This window comes from Pelobates fuscus, chromosome 6 (assembly GCF_036172605.1).
Source record: "Pelobates fuscus isolate aPelFus1 chromosome 6, aPelFus1.pri, whole genome shotgun sequence".
NCBI lineage: Eukaryota > Metazoa > Chordata > Amphibia > Anura > Pelobatidae > Pelobates > Pelobates fuscus.
Genome location: NC_086322.1, coordinates 277,598,007 through 277,625,692, shown reverse-complemented (window position 1 = coordinate 277,625,692; position 27,686 = coordinate 277,598,007). Strand labels below are relative to the sequence as shown.

The 27,686-nt window shown below is 36.5% G+C and overlaps 1 protein-coding gene across 1 annotated transcript; it reads left to right on the top strand.

Moving 5' to 3' along the window:
• The first annotated feature begins 2,965 nt into the window (after window positions 1-2,965).
• On the top strand, window positions 2,966-20,010 carry LOC134566170 (keratin, type I cytoskeletal 19-like). Its single transcript, XM_063425874.1, has 8 exons — window positions 2,966-4,216; window positions 5,837-5,919; window positions 6,586-6,742; window positions 7,489-7,650; window positions 7,738-7,863; window positions 8,680-8,900; window positions 11,264-11,298; window positions 19,910-20,010. The coding sequence occupies exons 1-8, from the start codon at window positions 3,032-3,034 to the stop codon at window positions 20,008-20,010; spliced, it is 2,070 nt and encodes a 689-aa protein (XP_063281944.1). The 5' UTR covers window positions 2,966-3,031.
• Window positions 20,011-27,686: the final 7,676 nt, after the last annotated feature.

Sequence of the window (27,686 nt, the reverse complement as noted above, 5' to 3'; positions counted from 1 at the left end):
ACATGTGGGGTGTTATTCAGCGATTTATGACAGATAATAGTGTTACAATGTCACTATTGATACATTTTAAAAATGTATGTTTTGAAACCGCAATATCCTACTTGTACTTATAGCCCTATAACATGCAAAAAAATTGCAAAAAGCATGTAAACACTGGGTATTTTTAAACTCAGGACAAAATTTTGAATCTATTTAGCAGTTTTTTTCATTCGCTTTTGTAGATGAGTAAAAGATTTTTCACATAAAAGTCAAAAACATGTATTTTTTTCAATTTTTCATCATATTTTTTCATTTTTTTAAAATTAAATGACATGAGATTATATAAATAATGGTATGTAAAGAAAGCCCCTTTTGTCCTGAAAAAAACAATATATAATTTGTATGGGAACAGTAAATGAGAGAGCGGAAAATTACAGCTAAACACAAACACCACAAAAGTGTAAAAAGATGCCTGGTCGCAAATGTACAACATCGCAAAAACAGTCCGGTCCTTAAGGGGTTAAATATAAAATTTCAACTTCAAAAAGAAATGAGTCGCATACTAATTGTGTGAAGGTAGTGGGGACCGTGTAGATGTTACACACCCGTCTATTAGCTTACCTTAATAAACAGACGCAAGAAGTTTATGGTGAAAAACAGGCCACAGCTTTATTAATATCAATAAATAACATTAGTTTATTAAAATGGTTACTGCATATCATGTTAACATAATGTAACCATTATTTAAACATTACCAACTCAACACCCTACCAATTATTGCTTCCTATCCTGGGCACCTGCCCTCCCCCCTCATCCTATACACAAACTAGCCTCACAACTGACCTAACATGAACTCCATGCTAACCACTGGCCTATCTCTGGCTCAGTGGGCACGTACATTACCCATAATCATTACCGAGGTTAGGGGAGGGATCAGCCCCTGATTGACAAGGGACCTTTTCCGGCGAATGCTGTGACAAGAAACACGAGTTAGAAAAATAAACCATGAACCATATCTCAAAGGGAGAGAAGGAGGGAGGGAAGCTGTTCCAAGCTGAGATTATTAAGATGGCTGAACTCCTCAGAGAAAATGGACAATTATATATATGATATCTACCACTTACCCAGGGCTCCACCGCTGTTGCTCACTCAAGACCTCCCCTGCCCTGAATCTACACTCCCCTAACTAACACATGTCCCTTTTACTTGGCTAGCCTTTTGCCTGTCTTCTTAGGGTCTTACTTGCATCATGCACCTTTGTTTACAGTGATAAATTGCATGTTTTGTCTTGGACGCATTGCACGTCTCAAATAATATTTCTGCTATAATAGTAATAGTTTTGAAAAATCGTCCTTTATCCACCACTGTCCTGAACATGATGATAACTGATGGGCTAAAACCAGTGGCAAGCGACCTTTGGTACTCCGTTGTTGTGAACTATGTCTCCCATGATGCTTAGCCAGATTTATGGCAGTCAGAGCATTATGGGAGATGTAGTCCACAACATCTGGAGTGACAAAGGTTGCCTATCCCTGTGCTAAGGGGAACAAGAGAAAATTGTATTATAAAACATGTAAGGAAAACTAAGGCCAACTTAGCTGATTGCCCCTCTGTTTTACAGAATCTGGGGTTTATTTATCAATTGTAGTAAATTAAAACCCTATGTTTTAAATGTTGCAAACATTTAGGCTAAAATACCCAAGATGTAATAAGTTAGTTAGAGAATGTTTCAAAACAAGCACTTTGAAACACTCCACAGCCCAAATACAATATAAATAAAAATCCCTGTTTATTAGATACAGCCCAGAAGAACACTTGCATGCATTTTATTATGCGTTTTTCACTGGGGCTAAATCTAAAAACAGTTTGCAATACGTGCAGTTGTCTTGTCTACAGCCTTTGCAAGCCCTCCCCTTCTAACTCCTCCCAGACTTTCTGTGGCTGTCCAATCACAGACTTCCCAATGCAGCTCAATGAGAAACCTTTGCAAGGCAGGTGTTCTGGCCAATTGTTGCCTCCTGAAGTTAGCTCCACTGACCTAACCGAAGCAGAAAGTAACAGGACTGGTTGTCAGTTAGTCCTTTAATGTGGCCCTTTATAATAAAAAAAAACTAAGTGGACATTTTAACTCATTTAAAACAATTAGACAAGATAAATATGTTACACTGAATCTGTACATCATTACACTAAACAAAGGCATACACTCATGCAAAATTCTCTAATTATTTATTATATTTTAGTCTGTTTTTGACATCACCAGCAATATATCAGGTAGCTAATAATTAATTGCTATCAGTTGTCAGCTTGCAGAAATATAGCTAAATTAATTTAGCTGAAAAAAAAAATCCCATCTGTTAGGGTGCAAAAGAAACATCACATGAAAAAAAGCCAACATATTTAATCCGTTGCACCAGATATTTGCAAAAAATTAGATGTAAACATGTTGATGACATTGTGATAAATCTTTCCCATTAAGTCTGTTTGTCCTTTCCTTTCATCTATGTTTATTTTTTGCCTTGTGAAAAAAGAGGGTTACAACTACTAAACAGAACATTAAAAGAACTATAAAAAACAATATGTAATATTGCTGTATACTTAAACACCAGTCATTCTAATTCTTGTTCTGATTATTGTACGATTACGAGAATGTAAATTGTTAGGGTTTTTTCAATAGTAAATGTGTAACTATCTCCTCCTAAGCTGTTTTTGTGTATTTGTAAAGAGACAATTCTCCTTGTTGGTGTGAACATATTTAATGAAACGTAGTAGATTGTTTTATTATTTTGTTGTAGGTGTTTATTAACTTCCAAATGAGAAGGGTGTTATTAAAAGAGACTGTCTTTAAGAAAATGACTGATAAATGGGAAAAACACAAGACGCCTGTAAAGTCCCCATAAATGTTACAGATTATGCAACTCCCACTTTACTTAATATATAAGAAACAACAGAAAAAAAAAAACATTTAATTTCTCTTTTGTCAATTTAACTGCATGGATTCCTGCTGTTCTGTATTTTTTTGTATCAAGCGTAAAAGAAACAAGTGTGCAGCAACATGATGGATCACAGTCACTGTTCCCCTGGATCTCACAATGGCGGCAGCCATATTAGTGAAAATGCAAGAGAACTTGTATCCCATAATGGAAACTCGCATATGCCATATCAAGGACTTCAGCACACATCTACTGAAGACTCTCATATATCAAGACATGGAGGTTCACATATGTCTGGAGGCCACCAAATTTCTCATCATGGGGCTAAATACATAACTTGCCTTGGAGGCCACCAAATGACACCTCATGGAGGCCATCATATATCCCATCATGGAAGCCACCAAATCCCAAATCATGCGGGCAAGCACATGTCTTATCATGGAGGCCACCACATGTCTCATCATGGATCACAGCATATTTCTCACCTTGGAACCCATCATACATCCAATCATGGAAGCCATCACATGACCAACTATGGAGACCATAACAATTCCAATCATATGTCTCACCATGGAGGTCAACACTCATCCAATCATACAGATCACGAAATGGTCTATAATAGAGACAATCATATGTTTCATCATGAAGATGATCACATGTCCCGACATGAGGGCCATCAGATGCCAACTCATGGAGGAGACTATATGTACCATCATGGAGGTCATCACATGTCCCATCATGGAGGTCATCACATGTCCCATCATGGTGGTCAGCATGCGTCTGGAATACATTATATGGCCCATCAAAGAGGTAATCAACTGTCCAATTATGGAGGTCATCAAATGGCCAATCATGGAGGACATTATATTGCCCATCATGGAGGACACCACATGTCTCATCAAATGGGTCAGCATGTGCCTCATTATAGAAGTCACCACCGTAAGACAAGCAATCACAAAACCAGTGTCCATCGTGGATCTGCTAGTAAAGAAGTTTCCAAATATTCTTCTTTAAAGCATAAATATAGCTCTGGATTTTCACATGGTGGTCATTGCCATGGGAGTCATTCTAGCAGACATGCAGGCCAAAATATTTCAAAAATCGATAATTTTTTGGGTGCAAATGAGAAGCAAGTAATGCAGGTTCTAAATGAGCGGCTATCAACATATCTGGGTACAGTTCACACATTAGAGCAAAAAAATGCAAAGTTGGAGAGGAACATATCGGAATGGTATGAAAATAACACCCCACAAATGCCTCCCGATGGCACTCATTATTTCAAAATCATTGCTGAACTCCAGAGTAAGGTAACTATAACATAATAATTGGTATAGATAATTAATATATTATATTAAATAAAACCTGAGAGAATAAAAAAAGACATTAACTAAAAAATTACAAATGTGGATCAATACTTATTTTACTGCAGTATTATGTCACATTCCAAAACACAGAATCCATTTGGAAGAACAGCATTAATTAACTATATTTCAAGATTGTTTTTGAACCTAAAAAAAAACAAAAGCAAATTCTATTTTTTTTTTATTTTGTCTGTTTGTAAAAGCCTGGCAGGTCTGGTCAATTAGATTCACCAGGGAGTCCTGATGGCTATAGTGTTAATGCTATCCATTAAGTTACTAAACTATTGAAGCCTAACAGGGATATTCACTGAACTGTGGTTTGTTCTATCAGGGATTTGTAAATTGTCAAAATAACTGAACTCTAAAATTCTTCAAGTTCAATATATTTTCATCCTTGCTATTATTGCATCAGATTTGAAATTGCCACGTGCGTACTTAAAAAGTCCTCATGGTTTTGTGAATATCACTGACTGTGTATCCTTATGTGAAAAAAACTTTCTATAATTAAGGTAAAATTAATCCAAATCACACATTAACCAGCTGTAAGCTAGTACATTAATGGTAGACGTTGAGGGGCGGGGTAAGTATAGTAAATGACAGAACAGTGGTTACAGATATATCAGTGCTGATGTTCTGGCATCACTGTGATATTGGCATTCAGATTGGTGAAAGTTGTAAATTAAATTATTTTAATCTCTAATCCCTAGCCTTATCATATCAGTAATCAGAATTCTCAATAAATGCACTATTCCTAATCGATACAGTAACCTATCTTCGAACTTTATACCCCTAACCCCAATCACTAATTCTCTATCCTCTATTCCTAATATGTAGATTTGTTGCGTTCCGAACTACAATTCTTCCAAATTTGGGACGATCAGGTGTTAGGTCAAAATCCCAAACCCTGAGCCAAAATGTAGCCAAATCATAAAACTATTGAATGACCCAGCATTTCATTTTGATTAGTGGTAGTATATTCCACCTATGGTGCCAAAAAAGAGAGATGCTTGATGACAAAAAATAGAGAAGATTGATGAATAGGGGACGGTAACTATAGGTTTATTTTATTTACAGATCAAGTGAGAACTGAGCAAAAAAGGAGGAATAGTAAAAAGAGAAAAATACTTTAAAATCATCTCTCAATATATTTATAAATGACATATTTAATACATAGATAATATATACACACAGGATATGTTACTGCTTCTCCTGTTTTTCCATCTACTGCTTACCTTTTCTCACTAGATCCAAACCGGTATATGTCCAAAATTTGGTATTTATTTTTGGAAACAATAGTTCAACCAAAATACATTTTCTGGCCATGCCAAGTCTACTGATATGTCATCTTTTCACTGATGCCATTACTTCAACCCCTTTTAACCTTTAAAATTGAGTTTACACATCAAAATTATCTTTATTCCAAAATGTCGGTGACAAACGGTTAGAGCCAAGATTTACCACTAGACAATTAATATGTATCTTTTCTATGATTCCTATCAATTTTAAAAATCTAAAAGTATCAGATGTGTCATATGCAATATTTCAAGTTAGTTTCATGTATTTCAGATTGGTGAAGTTGCTAAGGAAAATTCCAGTCTAATCCTAGCCCTGGGTAATGCTAAACTAGCCGCTGATGATTTCAAGGGCAAGTAAGTTAAAAGACAGGAACTTTTATATAAAAGGAAGCATTTCTGCTTAGATAGACAGACGGACAGAGAGATGGAGTGACATACAGACAGACAGACAGACAGACAGATAGATAGATAGATAGATAGATAGATAGATAGATAGATAGATAGATAAATAGAATGGACATATGGAAAGATAGACATACAGAAAAGTTGATGGAGGGACAGATAGTCAGACAGATGGACAGAAAACAGTAATGGTTACTGGTGCAAAGAAAAACTTACTGATTTAAAGGAATTTCCCAACACTCAAAGAAAGTCACTGCCCCCACCTCTTGTAAGTAGTCAAATTATTTTAGAAAGGTTTGACTTCTTAACTGGGGTCTGCTAGGTGCTACTCACCTCCTCCATTACTGACGACAGAAAACCAGAAGCTCCTAAAAAATGCAGGGCTAGCTTATTAGCTGATAAGCATCAGCTGATAGCTCTCAGCCAATGAGCTAGACCCTGCTCTGAGACTTAGCTCAGACAGAGAACTTTCAGCTCTCCATCATCAGAAGTCACTCCTGGCACCATAACCACTACAGTGAGTAGGGATTTAGAACAACCTAACAAATATAGAGATTCAGTTTTTTTAATCATATAAAGTATGCATAGCGCTGGTTAATGTTATCTTCTCTCCCAAAGGTATGAGATAGAGCTCCAGTTTAGCGAGAGTGCTATGACAGATGTCAATCATTTAGGAGGAGTCCTTGAGGCACTGAATGGGGAGACAGCCAAGTTTGAGACACATGTCCAAAGTCTTGAGGAAGAGCTACAGGAAATTAAGACGTCTAATGAAGAGGTAATACGATGGCATTTTATTTTGATTCATTAATAAGGTGAATTAAAAATTAGAAACCACCCAAAGTCATGAACAACATTTAAAGAGTAATTCTATGCACCATAACCAGTACTTGACATTCTAGTGTTTTTAGTTCTAGTAGATTGCCAATTCTGTCCCCCAATTCTGGGTCAAACCATTTTAAAGCAGTTTTATGAAAAATGGCTGTCTCCACATGGAGTTGTCCTCTTACTGTCCGTGATGCTAATGCAGAAGTCCAAAATGTGTTCTTTTTTTTCCCAACAATTTCATCCTTATTTGCATGTAATTAATTGACAGAGCGTGTCTTCTCATGAGTTCAGTTTATCGCTGCATTACAAATATGACTATAATAGATATTATATGTGGAAGTTGAAGTGCACTGAGGCTTTAGTAAAACAGGGAACATTTTTTGTCAAACTACGTCCTGCATCCTGTAGTAGTTATGGTGCTTTGAATGTCCCTGTAATGTTATCGTATGATGTATCTTACTTTACATTTCTTGCATTTGACAGTCAATATCTTAAATTCATATGCCTTAAATGCCTTGTGCACTTTAAAGGTATTTGGGTCAGTCCTGACTTGTTCTGTACAATTGATAAATCCTCTGTTCTATTGTTTTGGGAACCTAATCATTTATATGTTTGTTTCTCTATATGCTGAAGGTCAGACATTTTATCTGACTGAATGGCTCATCCTGATAAATAATAATAAATGTTCTACTTCAGGAAATTGACAATCTGCTTGGCCAACTTGGAGCCAGGGTCAATGTAGAAGTCAATGCTGCCCCATCTGTTGACCTGAACACTGTCTTGTCTGAGGTCCGAGATGAATATGAAAACCTGATGGACCAAAATCTAAAAGAGGCTGAAGAAATGTTCCGGCAAAGGGTAACCAGGTTTCAAACATTCATTCAGTTTATTTTATTTTTTGGGGGAGGGAAGGTAATTGTAATAATCTATATTTCTATCTGCTAGAGTGAGGAACTGAATCGTGAAGTGGTCTCTGGATCTGAGCAGTTGCAGTCATTCGAAATGGAAATCATTGAAATGAAGCGGAACATGCAGGCCCTGGAGATTGAGCTGCAGAGTGAAATGAGCATGGTATTTATTGGTGGTGGGGGGGATGCATGTTTCTTGGAAGATATGCTTCAGTCCACTTAGTGAAAAAAATGACACACTTTTTGTATGATTAGCAAACCAATTTGGTATTCAGGTTTTGTTGTGTGAAGGTTATGTCACATAGAAATATTGAAGACAAAAGAATATTGGTCTTTCCAGTTACACCATTAGCTAAATGAAAACACATCATTCTGGTTAAGAAAGCAATATGTCTATCCAATTTGTTTCTTGAACATTTCCATTATCACTCACTATCATTTTTACTATTAATTTACAGTGAAATATGCAAGAAAAAGCATGCTATGATGTTACTCTTGATTATCTTACCATCCAAAAATTGCTGTAATCAGTTCTACACAGATTACATTAAGAGTTAAATCAATTTACACTATAAATATTTAGCTCTAGTATATTTAAATCTATCTGAAACTCAACATGCTTATCTAGATGAGGTCTTAAAAGGGATCTATTTTATCAAAAGTGTCTCCCTTTTCCTACTAGTATTCCATTAAAATCCCTCAATATTTTATCTATTGGACGGATTATGTTTGTGCTTTGTGCTTCCCAACAACAATCTCCATGTTCCATTGCTGATCAAAAGTCCCCCTCTAAATATAATCTTGAGAACACAACAGAATAGAAAATCATTATCATACATTTCCCATTCCCTTTATAGCCATAGTTTTAGGTACAAATAATTGAAAGAATGTAACTTTTTTTTAATAATATTTCATGTGATATTTTATTCTTATAGTGACTACAATATTTCTGATATTATGTATATTGTCTGTGTTCTAGAACTCAGCTCTAGAGGGTACATTGGAAGAGATACAAGGCACTTTTGGCTCTAAGTTGGAACAACTACAGAGTGTTATCAACGATGCAGAGTCTGAACTGGGCCAAATCCGTTCTGACCTTGAGCACCAAAACAATGACTACAAGATTCTCATGGACCAGAAAACGCACCTGGAAATGGAAATTGCCACTTACAAACGCTTGTTGGATGGGCATGACATTACGTGAGATTTTATTTGTTCTTTTCCCTTTTACGAATAATGAGGTACTGTCACTTCCAGTGAAGAGACAGTTCCTTGTTCCGTCACAAATGTTAATGCCATTCCAGCTCCTATTGGGGTGAATAGAACAGTGGAGGTAAGTAAAAAAATCTATTTACCTCTGCGACTGTTCCACATTTCAGAGGCTCATACAAGCGCTCAGACATCCCACGGGCACATGTGTGTTTTGAATTCTTTCTAGAAGTTAACTAATTTACATACTGTGTCTACCTTGTAAAGTATGTAATTTAAAACATAAAGAAGGAAAATTAGCTTTTAAAAACAGACACTTCCTCTTTAAAGGAACAGGTTGCATTTGGCAAATATTTTTTCATTCCTTATACCGGTTGTGCATTAATAATTTAAGCAAAGGCAATGAATTAAAATAATATTATTTAAAAAAAAAAACTTTTTAGAAATTTCTACACTGGTTGCCACTCCCCAGTATTTGCAGCTTCTGCAGTGAACTCTATTGAGCCAATCATGATGTTCTTTTCTCTTTCTGTAGAAATGCTATGCTAATGCAATAATTAGTTCAATTGTCAGTCTTCTGTAGCACAGATGAATTACAACTCCCGGAAACTTAAGTCAATGCAATAATATGATTGTATTAGCGGAGCAATATTGGAAACATGTACTATTTAAAAAATGTAAATACTAAAAACAGTACAAAGCAACAAGCATACTTAATTACAGCCCAAACAACACATTGGATTTAATTTGAGGTGGCTTAGATGTATCCCTTTAAAATTAATTTACATGAAAAAAACAGTTCCTGTTTCTATACAGGAACACTCTAAGTACCATAACCACTAAAGCATGCTGGGTTTGTTATGGTCCCAGGAGTGCCCCTTGCTACCTCTCAGAGCTGGGGAAAATAGATGTCAGTTTAGTTAAATAGAAGGACTTGTAAGTTATTCATTGGCTGAGAGAGAACTGAGGTGACACACTCAGCAAAGCAATGTTTATATAGGAATTCAGTTTTTATTGTTTCTGAAGACCACATGCAAAATGGGTGCATGACAGGACCCAGGTAAGTACCACACCATGCAAAAATGGTCTGGCACATTACGCTGGCATAGTGCTAGTGCCCTCCTGGCACCACAACTAGTACAGTGGGCTGTTGTGGTTTCGTGAAAAAACAAGGAGGTACGTTTCTATCTCTTGCAAGTTGGGTAGGAAAAGGTAGTTGGAACAATTCAAACAGGAGTCTCTCTTATTGGGTCAAAGGAGGGATGTAAACAGATGAAGAGATCAACGCCTAGGGAATTCCTCAGGGATAATCGAGTATGAAATGAGACTAGCACACAGGAAAATATGTTGTGTAGTAGGTTGGTTGATGTTATCCTAAAAATGAAAAAGAGAAGATGCACTTACAATACATAGAGCTACCAGTAAGATCTACTTGTATGCACCTTTGCAGTACAGTAACTCTCCTAAGGATGTGAAGTATATCTCTTGGTTGATCCATTATGAAATATAAACAGAATAGATACCAATATGTTGTCACTGGTGTGGCTAATATTGTGTATACACTCACATTTTATGGAACCTGAAAATGGCTCCTAACCGATAGCATGAAGTGGCACAATCCCCACTCCTGCATATATATTGTAATACTGGTACTCCCTGTGGCAGTATGTGGATAAAAAAGAAATTCAATATAGTGCCCACCGTAACTGGAAAGGTGTTTAAAATAGCTGGAAATTTACTTATAAACCTGGAGCAAAAAGAGGTTTTTGCTCAGTCCTCAAAGCATAGGTGGTATGATCCCCAAGAAGGAATGTGAGGTCCAGGTGACCGGAAGGAAGCAGGATGGTCCTGGAGAGTTAAAAATTAACTAGTTTATTAGTAATATGTAAATGATAAAAAAAAAATACAGCAAAATGTAATATGCTTTTCACCACATTAGATGGACTTTATCAAATATTTTTTTTTTATCAAACGGTTTGATAAAGCCCATCTAATGTGACAAATTAGACTAAAAACCAACAAAATACAATTTGGTCAATTCAAAGCTTTCCCATTGGGAGACTAGTGCACATGCATGGCTCTTTGAGACCATCTCATAGAAACAGTGGAGTACCTGCAGAGTGGCAATGTCTTCAGCTGTAGTGCTATGATGAGGGATACGTGGCACCTAGACCACTTCATTGTGAGGAAGTGTTTTGGGTTCCTGTAGAGGTCCTTTAAGTCTACTGTTACACATTCACAATCAGATCTTGCATGTAATCTTGCAAGGTACTGATATTTGGTAAACAAAAAAAGATCTCATAAGTCTTTAGGAAAAATTGCAAACTCATTTTAACATTTTGTACCCCCTACAGAGTTACTGGACCCCAGACGTCAGGTGAACATCAAGGTAACAAATAGGATATAGACAATATAATTAAACATAAAAAAGAATGTCAATCTCACAATTTTAGTCATACATAAAAACATTAAGCAGTCAATGCAAAGTGATGAATCATACTTGCAAGGTGGGATTGGACAATTAAATAGTCGATAGTGATTGGTGAGTCCTTGTGTTTCTGACAAAAATAATTACATGAAACAAAAATATTTAAAAAAAAACACTTTACGACTGGCAAATACATTTTTGAATTAAAATACAACATTAGATGCAGAAATATAATTTACTTCTGGACTCACGCCGCATAATCCCTATATCTAGAGGTTTGGCCAAGAGGTTCTGCTATGACAGTTTTTGGTAAAGTCTGAACATAGAACATATGTGTGCCTCACATCCTTCTTTCTTCTCAATCTAGTTTAGGCTCCCCCGCTGCATTCAAATTGAATCCAGTTATTAGCAACTATTATTCCAGAATTATATTTATTATTCCAGTTTTTCTGAAGCATGGAATGCATTGACTTAGCTAAAGATGCATTATTCTATATCGTGATATTGAAGGAGACACAAACCTTTGCCATAAAAACAAAAAAATGTGCTAATTTGACCTGAAAGCCTTTGTTTTCCTTTCTAGAGGCCCACCAGAAAAATGCACATCATGCCAAGGAACATGACCATCAAAGCAAGTGATAGATCATCTGATTTTTCTTATCCAGTTCTTATGCTTTTTTTAATGGAAATATATATCCCCCCTACCTCGAATAAAATGCAAAAGCTCAAGGTCGTAAGATAACTTAAGTGTCTTACCTGTCTATGTCTCACTTCTCTTCTTTTTAAAATCGTTATCCTTTTTATTATAAACGTTATTAGAATTACCATGGCTGATTGTATGTTAGAACTAAAATGGTTATAGAGGAATATTTGTTCTTTGTGCTCAAGTAAACAAGGATCGTTTTTGTTTCGTGCTTTGACTCCAGCAGGGTGGCCAATGTACGTTATACAGTGATCCATTGTAGACAAGACATGGATCACAAGATTTTTAATTACTTAGAATAAATATGTCTTATTCTACTGTCATATTCTGTGCTAGTATAAGATGGAAATGCAAAACATAAAACAGAGTATAACAAAGTGCAGACTTTTAACCTTCAAAATGTGCTTTCTACTCACAACAAGCTTATTAGACCAGGGTTGTCAAATTCCAGCCTTCGGATGTTGACCAACTATAACTCCTGAATTTCTTTTTATTACATGAGATAAACTGTCAGAGAATTATGGGACTTGTAATTTAAAAACCTCTGGAGGCCAGCATTTAGACAACCCTGCTTTAGACCTCTACCTCATAATTCTTTAAAAAACAGGAAAGGCACATTCAGATTACTCTGGTTTCCAAGTACGTCCTGGGGATGTTACCTTAGCCCAACATCCAGGGGTTGTTACTATTACCCGATTTAATGGTACTAATTTTATCTACCTCGGAAGGATGAAGGGCTGAGTCAACCCTGTGACCCAAAGGGTTGAACAGACATAACAATCCTTTCATTGTTCTGAAATGCTTTTTGTTTCAATAGCTCTGCTTTGATAATCCACATTTGAAAGCTAAATATCTCCATTTTAATAAAAAATTATTTGTATGTAAATATTCTGTTACTTTTCGGAAACAGCAGTGATGCATGCTTTTTATAAGTCAGATATTTTTTTCATGAATTTTGATGTCTAATGAAAGCAAAAAAAAAGTGAGAGTTAAAAGTTGTAATTTGGAAATGCTTCTGTGTGGGCACATTTCATATATTACTCTTAATTTTAACTATTACTTTTGCAATGATGACTGTGTTTTATCTTTAAAGGGATGCTATAGTCACCAAAGCAACTTTAGCTTAATGAAGCAGTTTTGTTGTATAGGTCATGCCAGTCTCACTGCTTAATTCTCTGATATTTAGGAGGAAAATCACTTTGTTTATGTAGCCCTAGTCACACCTTCCTGCACGTGACTTACACAGCCTTCCAAAACACTTCCTGTAACGAGAGATCTAATGTTTACACTTCCTTTATTGCACAGCCTGTTTAGTTTAGAAATACTTATCTACTAGCTTTCTAGACCCTTTGTGTGATAAAAGTTCAATTTACAGAGCATGTGATAAAAACTTCTAAAGTAAGTTAACATTTGATTGAAAATGTGTGAGTCACAGCCAGGGAAGGTGTAGCTAGATCTGCATAAACAATAACAAAAGACTTCATTGGCATGATATATTCACAAAAACTGCTTAATTAAGCAAAAATTGTTTTGGTGACTATAGTGTCCCTTTAACTTTGTAATGTCCTATTTGGTGTAGGGATTGCTGAGAGTTACCCTAATGATATATAGAGGACTGACAATGTGATAGGCTGCACTTGGCAACTGGCTAGAATGCCTCGCAAAGAGAAGTTTCTATGAGCTACCAGTGAACTACTGGTAAAGGTGTTCTTTGATTAAAAAAAAAAAAAGTGTTATATATTAACAAAACTGGAGCATCTATATGTAGAGAAGATGTAAATGGCCAATGACCTAAATGGAAATGAGAATGTTATGTTGTCTCTAGCTTAATCTTAAGTGGAAAAGGTGATAAATGTTTGTCTTCTGGTCGGAACATTTACAAAGCCATAAAAAAGACGGTGGCTAGTGATAATTATTAAGGAGTTGTTAATGGAGATGAGTTCAATTAAATTGTGCCGTTACTGATCTTTGCACCTTAGACCTTCCTGTAAAGTCAGCCTTAAATATATGGCATTGCATCTTCAATCTCATGGAACCTGCAAGAATATGTATTTGAAGCAGGCATGGCAAGAGTAAGAAGATCCAATTGTACAGAATGCCTAAACAGTTTTCGAAAAAGCCAAAAGACATTATGAATGCTGGTATTACAGAGCAACAATGTAACCCTATAAAATATAACCATTTGAATATCTTAGTTGCTGCTTGTGAGTAGCTTTATGGCTTGTATGTCACAAAAGAATGATGGATTTTTGGACTGTGATGTCAAATTGTATTATTGCTAGATATTTTATGATTAATCTTTTATTTTTTTTACATATTTCCTAATAAACTTATTTCTGTCTAATGCAAGTAATATTGTGTAAGAGGCTTTATGTGGTATACTTAAATATAAAGGCTTATTAAAATTGTATTTGCAAAGCAACTAAATTTTTCATTAGAACATTGTAAAACGAGAAGAAAAACTGAAAAATGAACTTGTACAAAGAAACAGATATCCAGGATGCCTATGAGGAACAAACCAATTTAGGTTATGTTGGATCCTCTTTATAAAGTTTCTATATAATTCTATAGCTGCCTAACTGTAAATGCAGTAACCATCTGCACTGTAAATGAGGCTAATAATATAATAATAATAATAATAATAATAATAATAATAATAATAATAATCATCATCATCATCAATACTCCATAGGCCACATATATGTGTGTCTCTGTATCTCTTTGTGACTGTGTGTCTGTGTATCTGCATGTGTGTCAGTGTGTGTATATGGGTGTATATATCTGCATACATCTCAGCATCTTTCCAACACTACACACAAACACATTCCTGCATTCCAGTGTAAACACTACATACAAACACACCTCTGTATTAAAACATCACCATTATATATAACCACACCACTGCATCTCGCCAACACTACACACAAATGCATGCCTGCATTAAAATACCAACACTACATACAAACACACCTCTATATTTGTAGGGGATAAAATCAGCTATACACGAAACCCTCTTTGTTAGATGGATATTTTGTCGGAGCCACACCCTCTTAGATAGACAGACAGGATGCTGGGAATCAGTCAAGAAGACAAGAGATGTGTTCTATAACCAATTCAAATTTAATTATACGTCAGTTGCATTTATACCCCATTTTCATGTCGGTGGGGGTCATGAGCATTTAATTACATAATATGTTTTTCACAAGTTATAAACAGCTGTTTCTAGTTATAATCTTTCGTTATATAACGCATTACACATTTGATTAAAACCAGATATTTACAAATACCGATATCTTGGACAATTAACAAAAACATTTCGAAATCAGTACTTTTCCGTAACTAGGATTTTATATAAATCCTATTTCCGAGAATAGGAGATAAAATGCCAAATTTATTCTTGGTTCAAATTAACCCTTATATGAACAGCTAGGATAGATAGCAAAATGGATATTTGTATCTACAATTCCCCTCTTAGATCACATCATGATCTATCTTACGGTAAATATCCATGGGAAGCCTGCGGCAGAGAAACAAAAGGAGGTATATTCAGATGTGCTAATCACGTCTGCGGGACTTTGATTATTTCTTCACCTCGATTTTCCCCATTTGCTCTGTGCCGTAGGTTTTCCCTTTAAGAGGAGTTCGAGCTGTCGATTTTCAGCTTCTGTAATCATTTGTTGTACACGTTTCTTAAGTGTGCAAGTTAGATAAAAATTAAACAATATCATTAATGCAAGTATTATTACAATAATGACAATAGGGTAGAAAAAGGACCTTACAGTAGAAGACCAACCTGTGAGGGCATCATACCAATGATGGGCAAAATTTTCCTGGATTTTAGAACTAACTTTAATTAATTCCCTTTCAACTATGTGGGTGGTTATTTCAGTATGTACTAAGGCATCTTTATGTGCTTTCAAATGTTTAAACATATCCTCTTTTCCTTGTATTAAATTGATTATTATTCCTATAGGAAGTTGATAATCAACGATAGGTAACGCAGGTGGAATATATGTTATGGACTTGTATATACTAGGAATAGGTTGCAGGAAATAAGTCTGATCTTTCCACATTATCCAGGTGGCATTTGATATACATCCCACAAAGGGTAAATGTTCATCAACTTTGGGAATATTGACAGGTTGGTTGGTAGCTAGGCACACTGTTTGTGGTTCTATTTCTAACATAATTGAATAATCCGATGGATATACATGCCAAGTACAACTACTTATTTGATTAGCTAATAAGCATGGTTCATAGATGGAATGTCTGCATGTGTAACCTTTATCTGCCTTATCACAGTGTTCTAATGAATATGTTTTATTATCCTTGGGGAATATATATTCTCCTGTATAAGTTGGATTCCACCAAGTAAGATTATTATTAAGTACATTAAACACAGGTGTAGGTAAAGTGAAGAACTTACATCCTAGTTTTATATGGGTTGGAGCAACTTCGTATAACGTAAATCCAACCCTACATGAATAACTCGATATCTCATCTTCTACCCATTCTTCACAATATACATCATTTGACCTTAAACTAATCCAGTAGTTGTCAGTCAATTCCATAATTTCTCTGACTTTCTGTATTTTGGGTACCATAAGAGTATTCTCTAGTCTTAACCTCTGTTGATGCATACATAAAACTCTAGTGGCACATAAGGTCCAGTCAGTGCTTCCTTTTGTTAGGTTAGTAATTGCATATGTTAGATTACCTAGATAGGTGCACATAGACTGTTCTAGTTGTAATTCCTGCCATTGTGATTGTACCACAGTAGGGGCCCATTTAGCCATTACATGGAATCCTATCCCTAATTCTTTCCGTGGATAACTTATTCTTTAGTATTTCCATATCTATACCATTTAATATCCCCATAGCTGTTCCCGTACCTCTGATAGGGTAGCATACCATTCTCTCTTCTCTCTATTAGGTAGTGGGTTACATAATTGTACATCAGGGGTAGATATATTTAGTGTTATGTGTACAGCCTTCTGAATTATAGTAGTGTTCACACATGATGAGGGTATTGGAATATGGGAATAATTATGAACAGTAGGTGTAGTATGTGGGGTACAAAATAATAAAACAGCAAACCAACCCCTGTTTTCTATTCTAGTACGATTAGTTATGATACGGACGTATCCTCTTGGCCATGTGGTATTATATGTGCCTTGAACATTATCATTATCACCAGTTGCAATAGATGTAAAGGGAACCGGATTGTCTTGATCTAGAGAAACATTAGAATATTGCAAATGATAAAATATTGAACCAACCCCTTTGTTTGTGAAAGGATGAGGCTCTTCAAATAGCCAAGCATGAGTATAAAAACCAGTAGTGTTTGTAATTGTTATAGAGCAATTTATGGAATCATCATGCAATGGTTTGACCACTACTTGTGCAGTCTTTGCAGCAATACATATTTGACCATTAGTTGTAATGTTAAGTACAAGGCAGGTTTTGCCACCATTACATATGAAATCGTCTTGGGTTCTAGTCTCTTTGGCACGGCTCCACCAAAATACTGATTTAGAAGAACAATTGGTGTGAGTTTGTAAAGTCTTGTCTGTGGCTAGTGATCTTTTGTGTCTGGTTCTATTAGTAGTACAGACTCTTCTCAAAGAAGCCATCTAATATAGAATCTAATATAAGATCTAATATAATATATTTTGATCAGTGGTATAATGCTCTTCCAGGCTACTTTAAGGGAAAGGGTAAAAATGCCCATGTGACCATCAGAAGAATGTGGTGGTGACAGTAAGCTATCACCCATATCAGTATCATAGTGAATACCTGACTTTGCCACATTGGTTTGGAATGTGTCAAGTTACCTCAACTCACTGTTTAAATGGTAGACTGATACATGTGTATTAAGAAATGACAATGTCATCCTGTAAAATATAACCTCACACATATGTAAATGACTTCAGAGAAAAGCAATGTCCTCCCGTCCATTTACAAAGCCTCTGTGTCACGAATGCTGATGGTTTAATGTACTATAATGCCAATATATTCTTCCCAATTCATCTTATTAATATTTTTATGGACTCCATAATAAAATATTTTCTGTCAGATGCAAAGCAATGTTAATGGTCAATTAAAGAACATGGTGAACACAGTTCTTGCAACTTAAATAAAAAAAAATAAGTATAATAAATATATGAACAAGACGAATCTTAAAGACAAACTCAAGCATCATATCAATGTGTCAAGTAACCTCAACTCACTGTTTAAATGGTAGACTGATACGTGTGTATTAAGAAATGACAATGTCATCCTGTAAAATATAACCTCACACATATGTAAATGACTTCAGAGAAAAGCAATGTCCTCCTGTCCATTTACAAAGCCTCTGTGTCACGAATGCTGATGGTTTAATGTACTATAATGACAATATATTCTTCCCAATTCATCTTATTAATATTTTCATGCACTCCATAATAAAATATTTTCTGTCAGATGCAAAGCAATATTAATGGTCAATTAAAGAACATGGTGAACACAGTTCTTGCAACTTAAATAAAAAAAATAAGTATAATAAATATATGAACAAGACGAATCTTAAAGACAAACTCAAGCATCATATCAATTTACTGTTGTCTCATATATTTTTCTCTCTCCTCTCTCCTAGTTGCTTAAACTAACAGTTAGTTAATTTGCTACATTTAATAATAACAATAAGCCCAACTCTCCTCTCAGATATATCATAGAGACAATCTTTCTTCGGTTCCAAACTATTTCTAACTCCATCAAACACCCCAAGTCTTAAAGAAACACTTCAAATACACAGTGTACCTTAGATTGCTATATATCTAAATGGAAACTTTTACAAATGAACTGTGTTATACCTCCCTGGCTGTCAGTCATGCAGCCTTTCCTGTTACTTCCTGGTAGTTTAGCTCAGTGTACCTAAATTTAAGAGGCAGGCATTGACTCCTTGATGAGAATACTGGTAATTGAGAAGTCTGTGATTGGACAACCATTGAAATATGTCCTGTGGAAGAAAGGGAATCATTGCAGTAGCTGCAGATATTAGTTCTGCAGCTATTGCAATACAATACTTCATACTAAAAAAAAAGCATGCAAAACAAATAACATGCATATTTTCTATATATATCTACTACATTGTTTTTAATATATTTTTAAATGAATGGTTTTCTTTAAGCGTCTAAAGAATGATATGTAATAATAGTGGTGTGGATTTAGAAGCCATATGGGTAGAAATCCGCACAGGAGAAAGCAAGTAGGCATTTGTTGCAAACCCCCACACACTAATAATGAAGGGAAGAACAACTGCTTTGTGTCAAATTCAACAAATTCGAAAAAAAAAAGACATTTGTCAATACATACCAGTGGGAAACAAATATAAAATAAGTAAATTAAAACCAATGTGCCTTAGTAACAGGAATAGTCAAGTAAAAAACAATCCATTAAAAACATTTAAATCAGATGGGTCAATTGCATCCTTTAACAAATATCAACATGACAACAGGTTTACAATAAGGGACATAAGATGGGCTAAACTAGAAAATGGAAAGCCCATAGCCAAAGAGAGCAAGACCAACCCTCAAAAGTACAATAATACTGAAAAGAGTGAAATTCTTGTCCATAGAAATCTAAATTTGGTGTGTTAACTAAGGAGAGCTGGAATTCTAGCTATGTTTTTTTTCAGAATTATCTGTGCCTTTATATTTGAAAATCCTTGCTACAAAAGCCATACATATGATAATAGCAACATCAATTAAATATAGTGGATGTACTAAAAATCCCCAGTGCCAGATGGTATTCACCCACAAGTACTTAGGGAGCTTAGTGTAGAAATATTCATAACACTGTTTTTAATCTTTTGGAATTATTTTATTTCAGAAATCATATCAGAGGACTGGAGAAAAGCAGATGTGGTACCTAAATTTAAAAAGGGTTCAAAAGGTCAACCCAGAAACCAAAAAGGAGCTCAACATCTGTGATTAGAAAATAGTTTGAGGGCTATTAAGGGATAATATTCAAGAATACATTTTGAACAACAATATCATTGGTAGGAATCATTATGGTTTTATGAAAGTCAGTTCATGCCTAACTATTTTGGTTTGGTCATGCTAAACCAGCCTCAGAGTTATAGCAGCTGTGTCACCACCATAAGCATCAGTCTGCCTAACACCAAATGCAAATAAAGTGCTTGCCAATGTCGATATCATCTCCCTTGACTATTTGATGATTGCAGTAACTCACAAACGGTAGCTACTGCACTCACATTTAGGAATCCCGGTGATTAGCAGGGCAAGGTTTTTTTCAATAAATCTGCCTTCCTGCAGCAATCCTGAGTGCCTGGAGCTAATTTATTTTACTTGAGGATTGCAGTCCACTTCTCACTTGTCTTTCAAATCTCTCCATAGCACTGCTTTTGTCTACCAATCCTAATATGCAAGTGTTTCCCACCCAATGCTCTGCCGAATACCTGTGTTTATCTTCTGTTTTTGCCTCTGACTCTAGCCTTCAAGACTTCTCTAGTGCTGCAACGGTACTTTGGAACACCCTTCCCAACTCCATTAGACTCTTCCCAGTCTCAATTCCCTCAAAAAATCACAAAAAACTTGCTTCTTCAAGAAGGCATATCAATTAAACTGTTAACAACTTTCCCTCCCCACCCCTCACTAACCTACCTTCTCTCCTGCAACTGCATCATTTACTAAACTAAGCCTTTATTGTAAGCTTTTCTCGAAACCTATTTTAAAACTACATGAAATACATCTTATTCTTACCTCTTGTGTCATACTAGTTCGCTTCCCTTAGAATGTAATCGGGAATCGTGATGGGGGGGACTTGCCTGGCATCCCAGCCAGCAAGGGAAGTGCCTGGGATGACAGCTAGTCCCCCTGCTGCCTGTAAAAAGTTAAATTGAAGTGAAAACAGTGTAAAATAAAAAAAATATATACTTAGATCACATATATATATATATATATATATTATGTATATGATCTACGTATATATATATATATATATATATAACACATACACATACATACATATACACTGTCTAAGTGTTTTTTTTAATATTAATATGTATTAAAATCAAAATACACGATGAATGATATTAATTATATATATATATATATATATATAATTATTTTTATATATATATATAAAATATAAAATAAATAAATATATATATACGTTAAAAAATAATAAAAAAATTAAATAAATAAAAAATATATGTGTAATTTCGTTCTAACTGTATTTTGATATTAATATATATATATATATATATATATATATATATATATATATGTTGATATCAAAATACACTTAGAATGATATAATATAAATCTATATACATAATTATTTGTAAAAAAAACTGTGTGATTGTTTACATAAATATATATATGTATATTTTACTATATATCATATATCATATATTTTACCTATATATCAATAAGAATAAATTAAAAAAATATATATATATGTATGATCATATAATGTAACTAAACCCCCATTATATTTGCCTAGATCAGGTGTTTAAAAACAAAAATTGTAAAAATAAATAAAATCTTTTAACATTGAAGTTGCTGTTTAGTGGATATATATATATACAGGGAGTGCAGAATTATTAGGCAAATGAGTATTTTGACCACATCATCCTCTTTATGCATGTTGTCTTACTCCAAGCTGTATAGGCTCGAAAGCCTACTACCAATTAAGCATATTAGGTGATGTGCATCTCTGTAATGAGAAGGGGTGTGGTCTAATGACATCAACACCCTAAATCAGGTGTGCATAATTATTAGGCAACTTCCTTTCGTTTGGCAAAATGGGTCAAAAGAAGGACTTGACAGGTTCAGAAAAGTCAAAAATAGTGAGATATCTTGCAGAGGGATGCAGCACTCTTAAAATTGCAAAGCTTCTGAAGCGTGATCATCGAACAATCAAGCGTTTCATTCAAAATAGTCAACAGGGTCGCAAGAAGCGTGTGGAGAAACCAAGGCGCAAAATAACTGCCCATGAACTGAGAAAAGTCAAGCGTGCAGCTGCCAAGATGCCACTTGCCACCAGTTTGGCCATATTTCAGAGCTGCAACATCACTGGAGTGCCCAAAAGCACAAGGTGTGCAATACTCAGAGACATGGCCAAGGTAAGAAAGGCTGAAAGACGACCACCACTGAACAAGACACACAAGCTGAAACGTCAAGACTGGGCCAAGAAATATCTCAAGACTGATCTTTCTAAGTTTTTATGGACTGATGAAATGAGAGTGAGTCTTGATGGGCCAGATGGATGGATTGGTAAAGGGCAGAGAGCTCCAGTCCGACTCAGACGCCAGCAAGGTGGAGGTGGAGTACTGGTTTGGGCTGGTATCATCAAAGATGAGCTTGTGGGGCCTTTTCGGGTTGAGGATGGAGTCAAGCTCAACTCCCAGTCCTACTGCCAGTTTCTGGAAGACACCTTCTTCAAACAGTGGTACAGGAAGAAGTCTGCATCCTTCAAGAAAAACATGATTTTCATGCAGGACAATGCTCCATCACACGCGTCCAAGTACTCCACAGCGTGGCTGGCAAGAAAGGGTATAAAAGAAGAAAATCTAATGACATGCCCTCCTTGTTCACCTGATCTGAACCCCATTGAGAACCTGTGGTCCATCATCAAATGTGAGATTTACAAGGAGGGAAAACAGTACACCTCTCTGAACAGTGTCTGGGAGGCTGTGGTTGCTGCTGCACGCAATGTTGATGGTGAACAGATCAAAACACTGACAGAATCCATGGATGGCAGGCTTTTGAGTGTCCTTGCAAAGAAAGGTGGCTATATTGGTCACTGATTTGTTTTTGTTATGTTTTTGAATGTCAGAAATGTATATTTGTGAATGTTGAGATGTTATATTGGTTTCACTGGTAAAAATAAATAATTGAAATGGGTATATATTTGTTTTTTGTTAAGTTGCCTAATAATTATGCACAGTAATAGTCACCTGCACACACAGATATCCCCCTAAAATAGCTATAACTAAAAACAAACTAAAAACTACTTCCAAAAATATTCAGCTTTGATATTAATGAGTTTTTTGGGTTCATTGAGAACATGGTTGTTGTTCAATAATAAAATTAATCCTCAAAAATACAACTTGCCTAATAATTCTGCACTCCCTGTATATATGTATTAAGGCAATTTGCCTGGATTTGTGGGAGGGGCTGGTTTGCTACCTCTAGCCTACTTAAGGCACTCCCCTTACCTTGCTCATTACCATTCGAGGTCAGAGTTGAATGAGGATCCACTTCCGGGTTCTCTCAGATGCCATCTTGGTTTTCTTACCCACAAGTTTTTCTGCAGCAAGCTGTGTCCAGGAATCCTCTTGCAGGCCTTTTCCGTCTGTCCAGCTTCTTACCCGGGTCTTCGTCGTAGACCGCGTCCCAGGGACTCCTAAACCGTAAGTCAGACCTACCTGTCACGCCAGGAATCGGTTCCCACGGTGCACGGTACAGCACGGGTCCTCGCTTTACGGTTTTCCCTGCACAGTCGCATTTCAAAGCCTTTTTCGCTGCTTCATTTCTTACAAATTGTTCGGCTAAATTATGCGTATTAGAGAAGCGATCAATTCGTACAAACTGTTTTTCCCTTGCTTCATTTAAACGTCATTTCGGTTTGTGTTTTCTGGTCGGCACTTATTCATAGTATATTCTATGCACGATTGCTGTTCGCATTAAAATGCATACGGTTAAGCTATTCATGCTAACTTCTGTTTCCCTTCATACTAAGATTCGGTTATTCTGCTATGTATTCACATAGATCTTTTTCGTGAGTTACATTTCATCATGTCATGTATTTACATTTGGTTAAAAAGTTGCTTGTTTAAATAGACAGACCATTTTCATGCTATTTTTAAGGTATCACTTATTACATCAAGGGTATGAAATCAGCTAACATTTCTGTATAGACCATTGGACTCCCACGCTTACTGGAGTTTTTATTTTTTTTTTAATTATCCATTTCATTACAATTAAATCAGCCTACGTTACAGGCCTCAATTCTTTGTTGTTAGCCATGACACATAAGGATTTAATTCCTTTTCATGCATACTCGGGTTGAATCACACGTACTGATCCAACCAATTATACGTTTCCTGCACAGTAATATACATATATATATAACTTACATTTTATGTTCCCCTTACACACCATTATTATATAACACATATGTTGTTGGTACATAGGCCACGGCCTCTCTCAGATATCTTATTAAAGCCATGCCAACATTTCTGAGTAACACATATCTATTGCATAGTATCAACATTTTATTTGCAATCATACGCAAGCAAACCTTAAAACATTGCTGCTACAGGCTATACGTCTGTTTTCTTTCCAACAATCCACACTCATCATACTACTTTCTTTTACCCATTTCAGGCTGTCAAGCTTATATATATTTGCTCCACACAGGTTTTTCCTGTGAATTTGTCATACTACCAGGTACGTACACCTGCTCATATGGTATTTCTGCCATACATTTAATTTCAACCCCCTAGGTTAGAGTGCTGGCAATAGGGTCACAGGCATCCCAATAGGTATTTACCCCTTCTTGGCAATCGCCATCAGTTAGTGGTCCCACAAGGCCAACACCCCGCCTCAAACGTTTCAGAGGCAAACACCCATCGGTCCACACGTTAGCTAGCCGCCTCACATGTTGCATAGAGAGGGCCTCACCTGTCACTCCCTTCCCCTGTTTTCTGTCTTACAGTCACCGAGAGGTCTAAAACTCCTGCCACTATGACGAGTGGCCTCAATAACCCCTCGCGCCAACGCATAGATAGAGCCTCTCAAGCCGCTTGGCAATTAGCAGGGCCTCATCTGTCACCAAACAAGTATAATGTTTTCGCCATCCGGCCTAGCTAGCCTGCCAGTACAATTTGGTGGTTTCCTATACTAAATTAATTGTTTTGTTTTTAGTATGTCTCAGGAAGGGGTAGAGGATTTCTCCCTGCCTAGCACCCACACAAGGAGGAGAGCTAGCCAGTCCAGCATCGATCAGATCCTGGACGATCCCACGTATAACCACGGAATTGAGGAGACGACAAATCCCCTACCCCGCTACAGCAAGGAAAGGAGAACTTTTCAAACTGCTTCGCACATCTACAAATAACATGGATGCCGGGGAAGGACCTAGCCAATCCAACCCAGGAGATATACATGCCATGCTATCCTCACTCATGGCGTCCATGAGCAAGGTCAACTCCAGGCTGAAGAATCTTGAGTCGGTCACCACGGCCCTTACTCTAGCAGGGCCACCCGCTGCTGCTTCACAAGCACCAGCTGACTTGCCATTAGTTGCTCCAGCCATCACCCTGGATGACCAGGAAGTTAGCCCGGCTCATATGATACCTGAGCATATAAAAAGGGATATCCTGGAAGGTAAAAACGTCAACCTGGCTTCCCGGTTGATTGCCTCCCAGGATATTGTTGAGAATAAAACATATGCTTATGATGATGTATCTGTTGTTGTCAGGTCTAGGGATGCCCGCCTAAACAGGAAACTGACTGAATTTGTACTAGCTTTTGGTATTTACAGGGATGTCATCTGTGCGGTCTATCCCAACAGAAGAGAGGAGTTTGATCTCTATATGCACAAGCTGGTAGACCTGGGCAACAAATATGGTGGTTCAGCCTTCTATGACTACCATAGGTCTTTTTCTGCAAAAGTGTCTGGAGCCTTCTCCCAGTATGGAACACGATCCAACTGGGGAAGGATTGATACCATCATTTTTTGCAGACACTTTTCAGGTCTAAAAACACCGGCTTGTGCATACTGCTCCTCCACAGCCCATACTACAAACTTTTGTGCCTTTACGCAAGGAGCTAGTTCCTCTGGGGTTCCAGAGAAGTTGTCACAAGAAAGTCCAGAGAATGTAATTTGCTAATTTAACCTGGTAACTTTCCAAAACACTATAAAGCCTGCACATGCGGGGTGCTGTTTTACTCGGGAGATTTCGCTGAACACAAATATTAGTGTTTCAAAACAGTAAAATGTATTGCAGCAATGATACATGCAGTATTTTGCATTTTCCACACACAAACGGCACTTACACTGATGATATAATTGTTGTGACACGTTTTATGGTTTTGAAACACTAATATTTGTGTTCAGCGAAGTCTCCTGATTATAACAGTACTCCTCATGTACAGGGTTTATGTTGTTTTCAAAAGTTACAGAGTCACATAAGGCTTGTGTTTCAGTTATTTCACAAACACTGGGCAAAATTGGAATTCAAATTTTTTTTTTTTCACACTCAAACAGGATAGTTCAGTCCATAAGGCCACATATAAGGGTCAAGCCATCAATGAAGTTATCACAACTCTCATTATGGTGGATCACCCAACTCCCAACAAGATGATTTCCGCACAATATACTTTTTACCCCAAATCTTTCTAAATACAAACAACAACGCAGGTCTCCCAGTGCCCATGAGCAATCAACACAAAAAGGGGAAAAACAAACTTCTATAGGCTACTGACATGTTAGCAGATGGTGAGGGCTATTAATATATAACCGGGGGAACTTGATATCCCCACCTATAGCAGGAGTGTTTTTTTTATTTTATTTTTGTACTGAGTTTTTTTGCAAATCAGGTGTTTTATTATTTTTAATTATATAGGAGGACCATGAGTGGGGGCTAATTACAGGTGGGGGCTGGCATGGGGACATTAGTTCCCCTCCAGTTATAGAATAAAGATTGAGGGCATAGGGGGCCTAAATCCTTCCCATTAACCTACCCAGTCACATTTTTTTTTTTATTACAGTAAGCAGCCACTAGTTGCCCGCTGTTTATTAGATATACTCCCACCCACAGCATGGCAAGTGGGGGGCACTGATGAGTTTTTTTTAACCTCCCTTATGGTAATATAGAGGTCATATTGAGGTTTTTACATTTTTATTTTTTTACTTTAGTGTGGGGACTGGCTAGGAAATGCCTTGCACCACTATTTTATTTTTATCTTTTTTTTTTCTATTTCTCCACTGGCTGCTAATGTGGCGCAGCTGAAATCCAGATCACATTCACAGTCATATGGAGCGTGCATTTAAATCTGGACATTGTTAAATAATGTGAGCAATGTCTGAATTTTACAGTCCGAATTACCCCGTACCACACTGGATGGTTTTGCCCCTTTCATTATGAGGCCATTTGAACTTTAGTGAATAACCCTGTAAGTGGCATAAAAACAATACCCATCTTCTCATCATAAGGCAAGGACCAGGGCTAAACGTGTGAAATTTGAGTGTCCACACATTCATGCTTTGTTTGAAAGTTTTTTTTAACCCACTGTTTTACCTGCTTCTTTTATTTTATAGCTCAACATGAGCTGAAGATGCTTGTGGAACTTTATCGAGCTACCACAAATGCCAGGGTTTCTGCTTAACATTCTCAGCAATGAAATGCAACTAACAATGTCTGCGTGGGGACTTTAGCAGGAGACATGTACAGTACTTGTTACTGCAAACACAATGGATAAGTGTTCCACAGTTCACATTGTATAATATAAATAGTGTGTGGCACTCGATTCAATAGAATTCCAAATCTTCGGTGCAGGTGCCGCAGGAATGGACTTTGTTCACTAGACCAACATAATCATGTAATGACTGATTCCCCAGAACAAGGCAATGT

Bases quoted from the DNA above. Each gene is read 5' to 3' on its own strand.
- LOC134566170 (XM_063425874.1), top strand. From the start codon at position 3,032: ATGATGGATCACAGTCACTGTTCCCCTGGATCTCACAATGGCGGCAGC. The intron at 7,651-7,737 runs GTAACCAGGTTT...TCTATCTGCTAG, and splicing joins AAGAAATGTTCCGGCAAAGG to AGTGAGGAACTGAATCGTGA. The intron at 7,864-8,679 runs GTATTTATTGGT...TCTGTGTTCTAG, and splicing joins TGCAGAGTGAAATGAGCATG to AACTCAGCTCTAGAGGGTAC.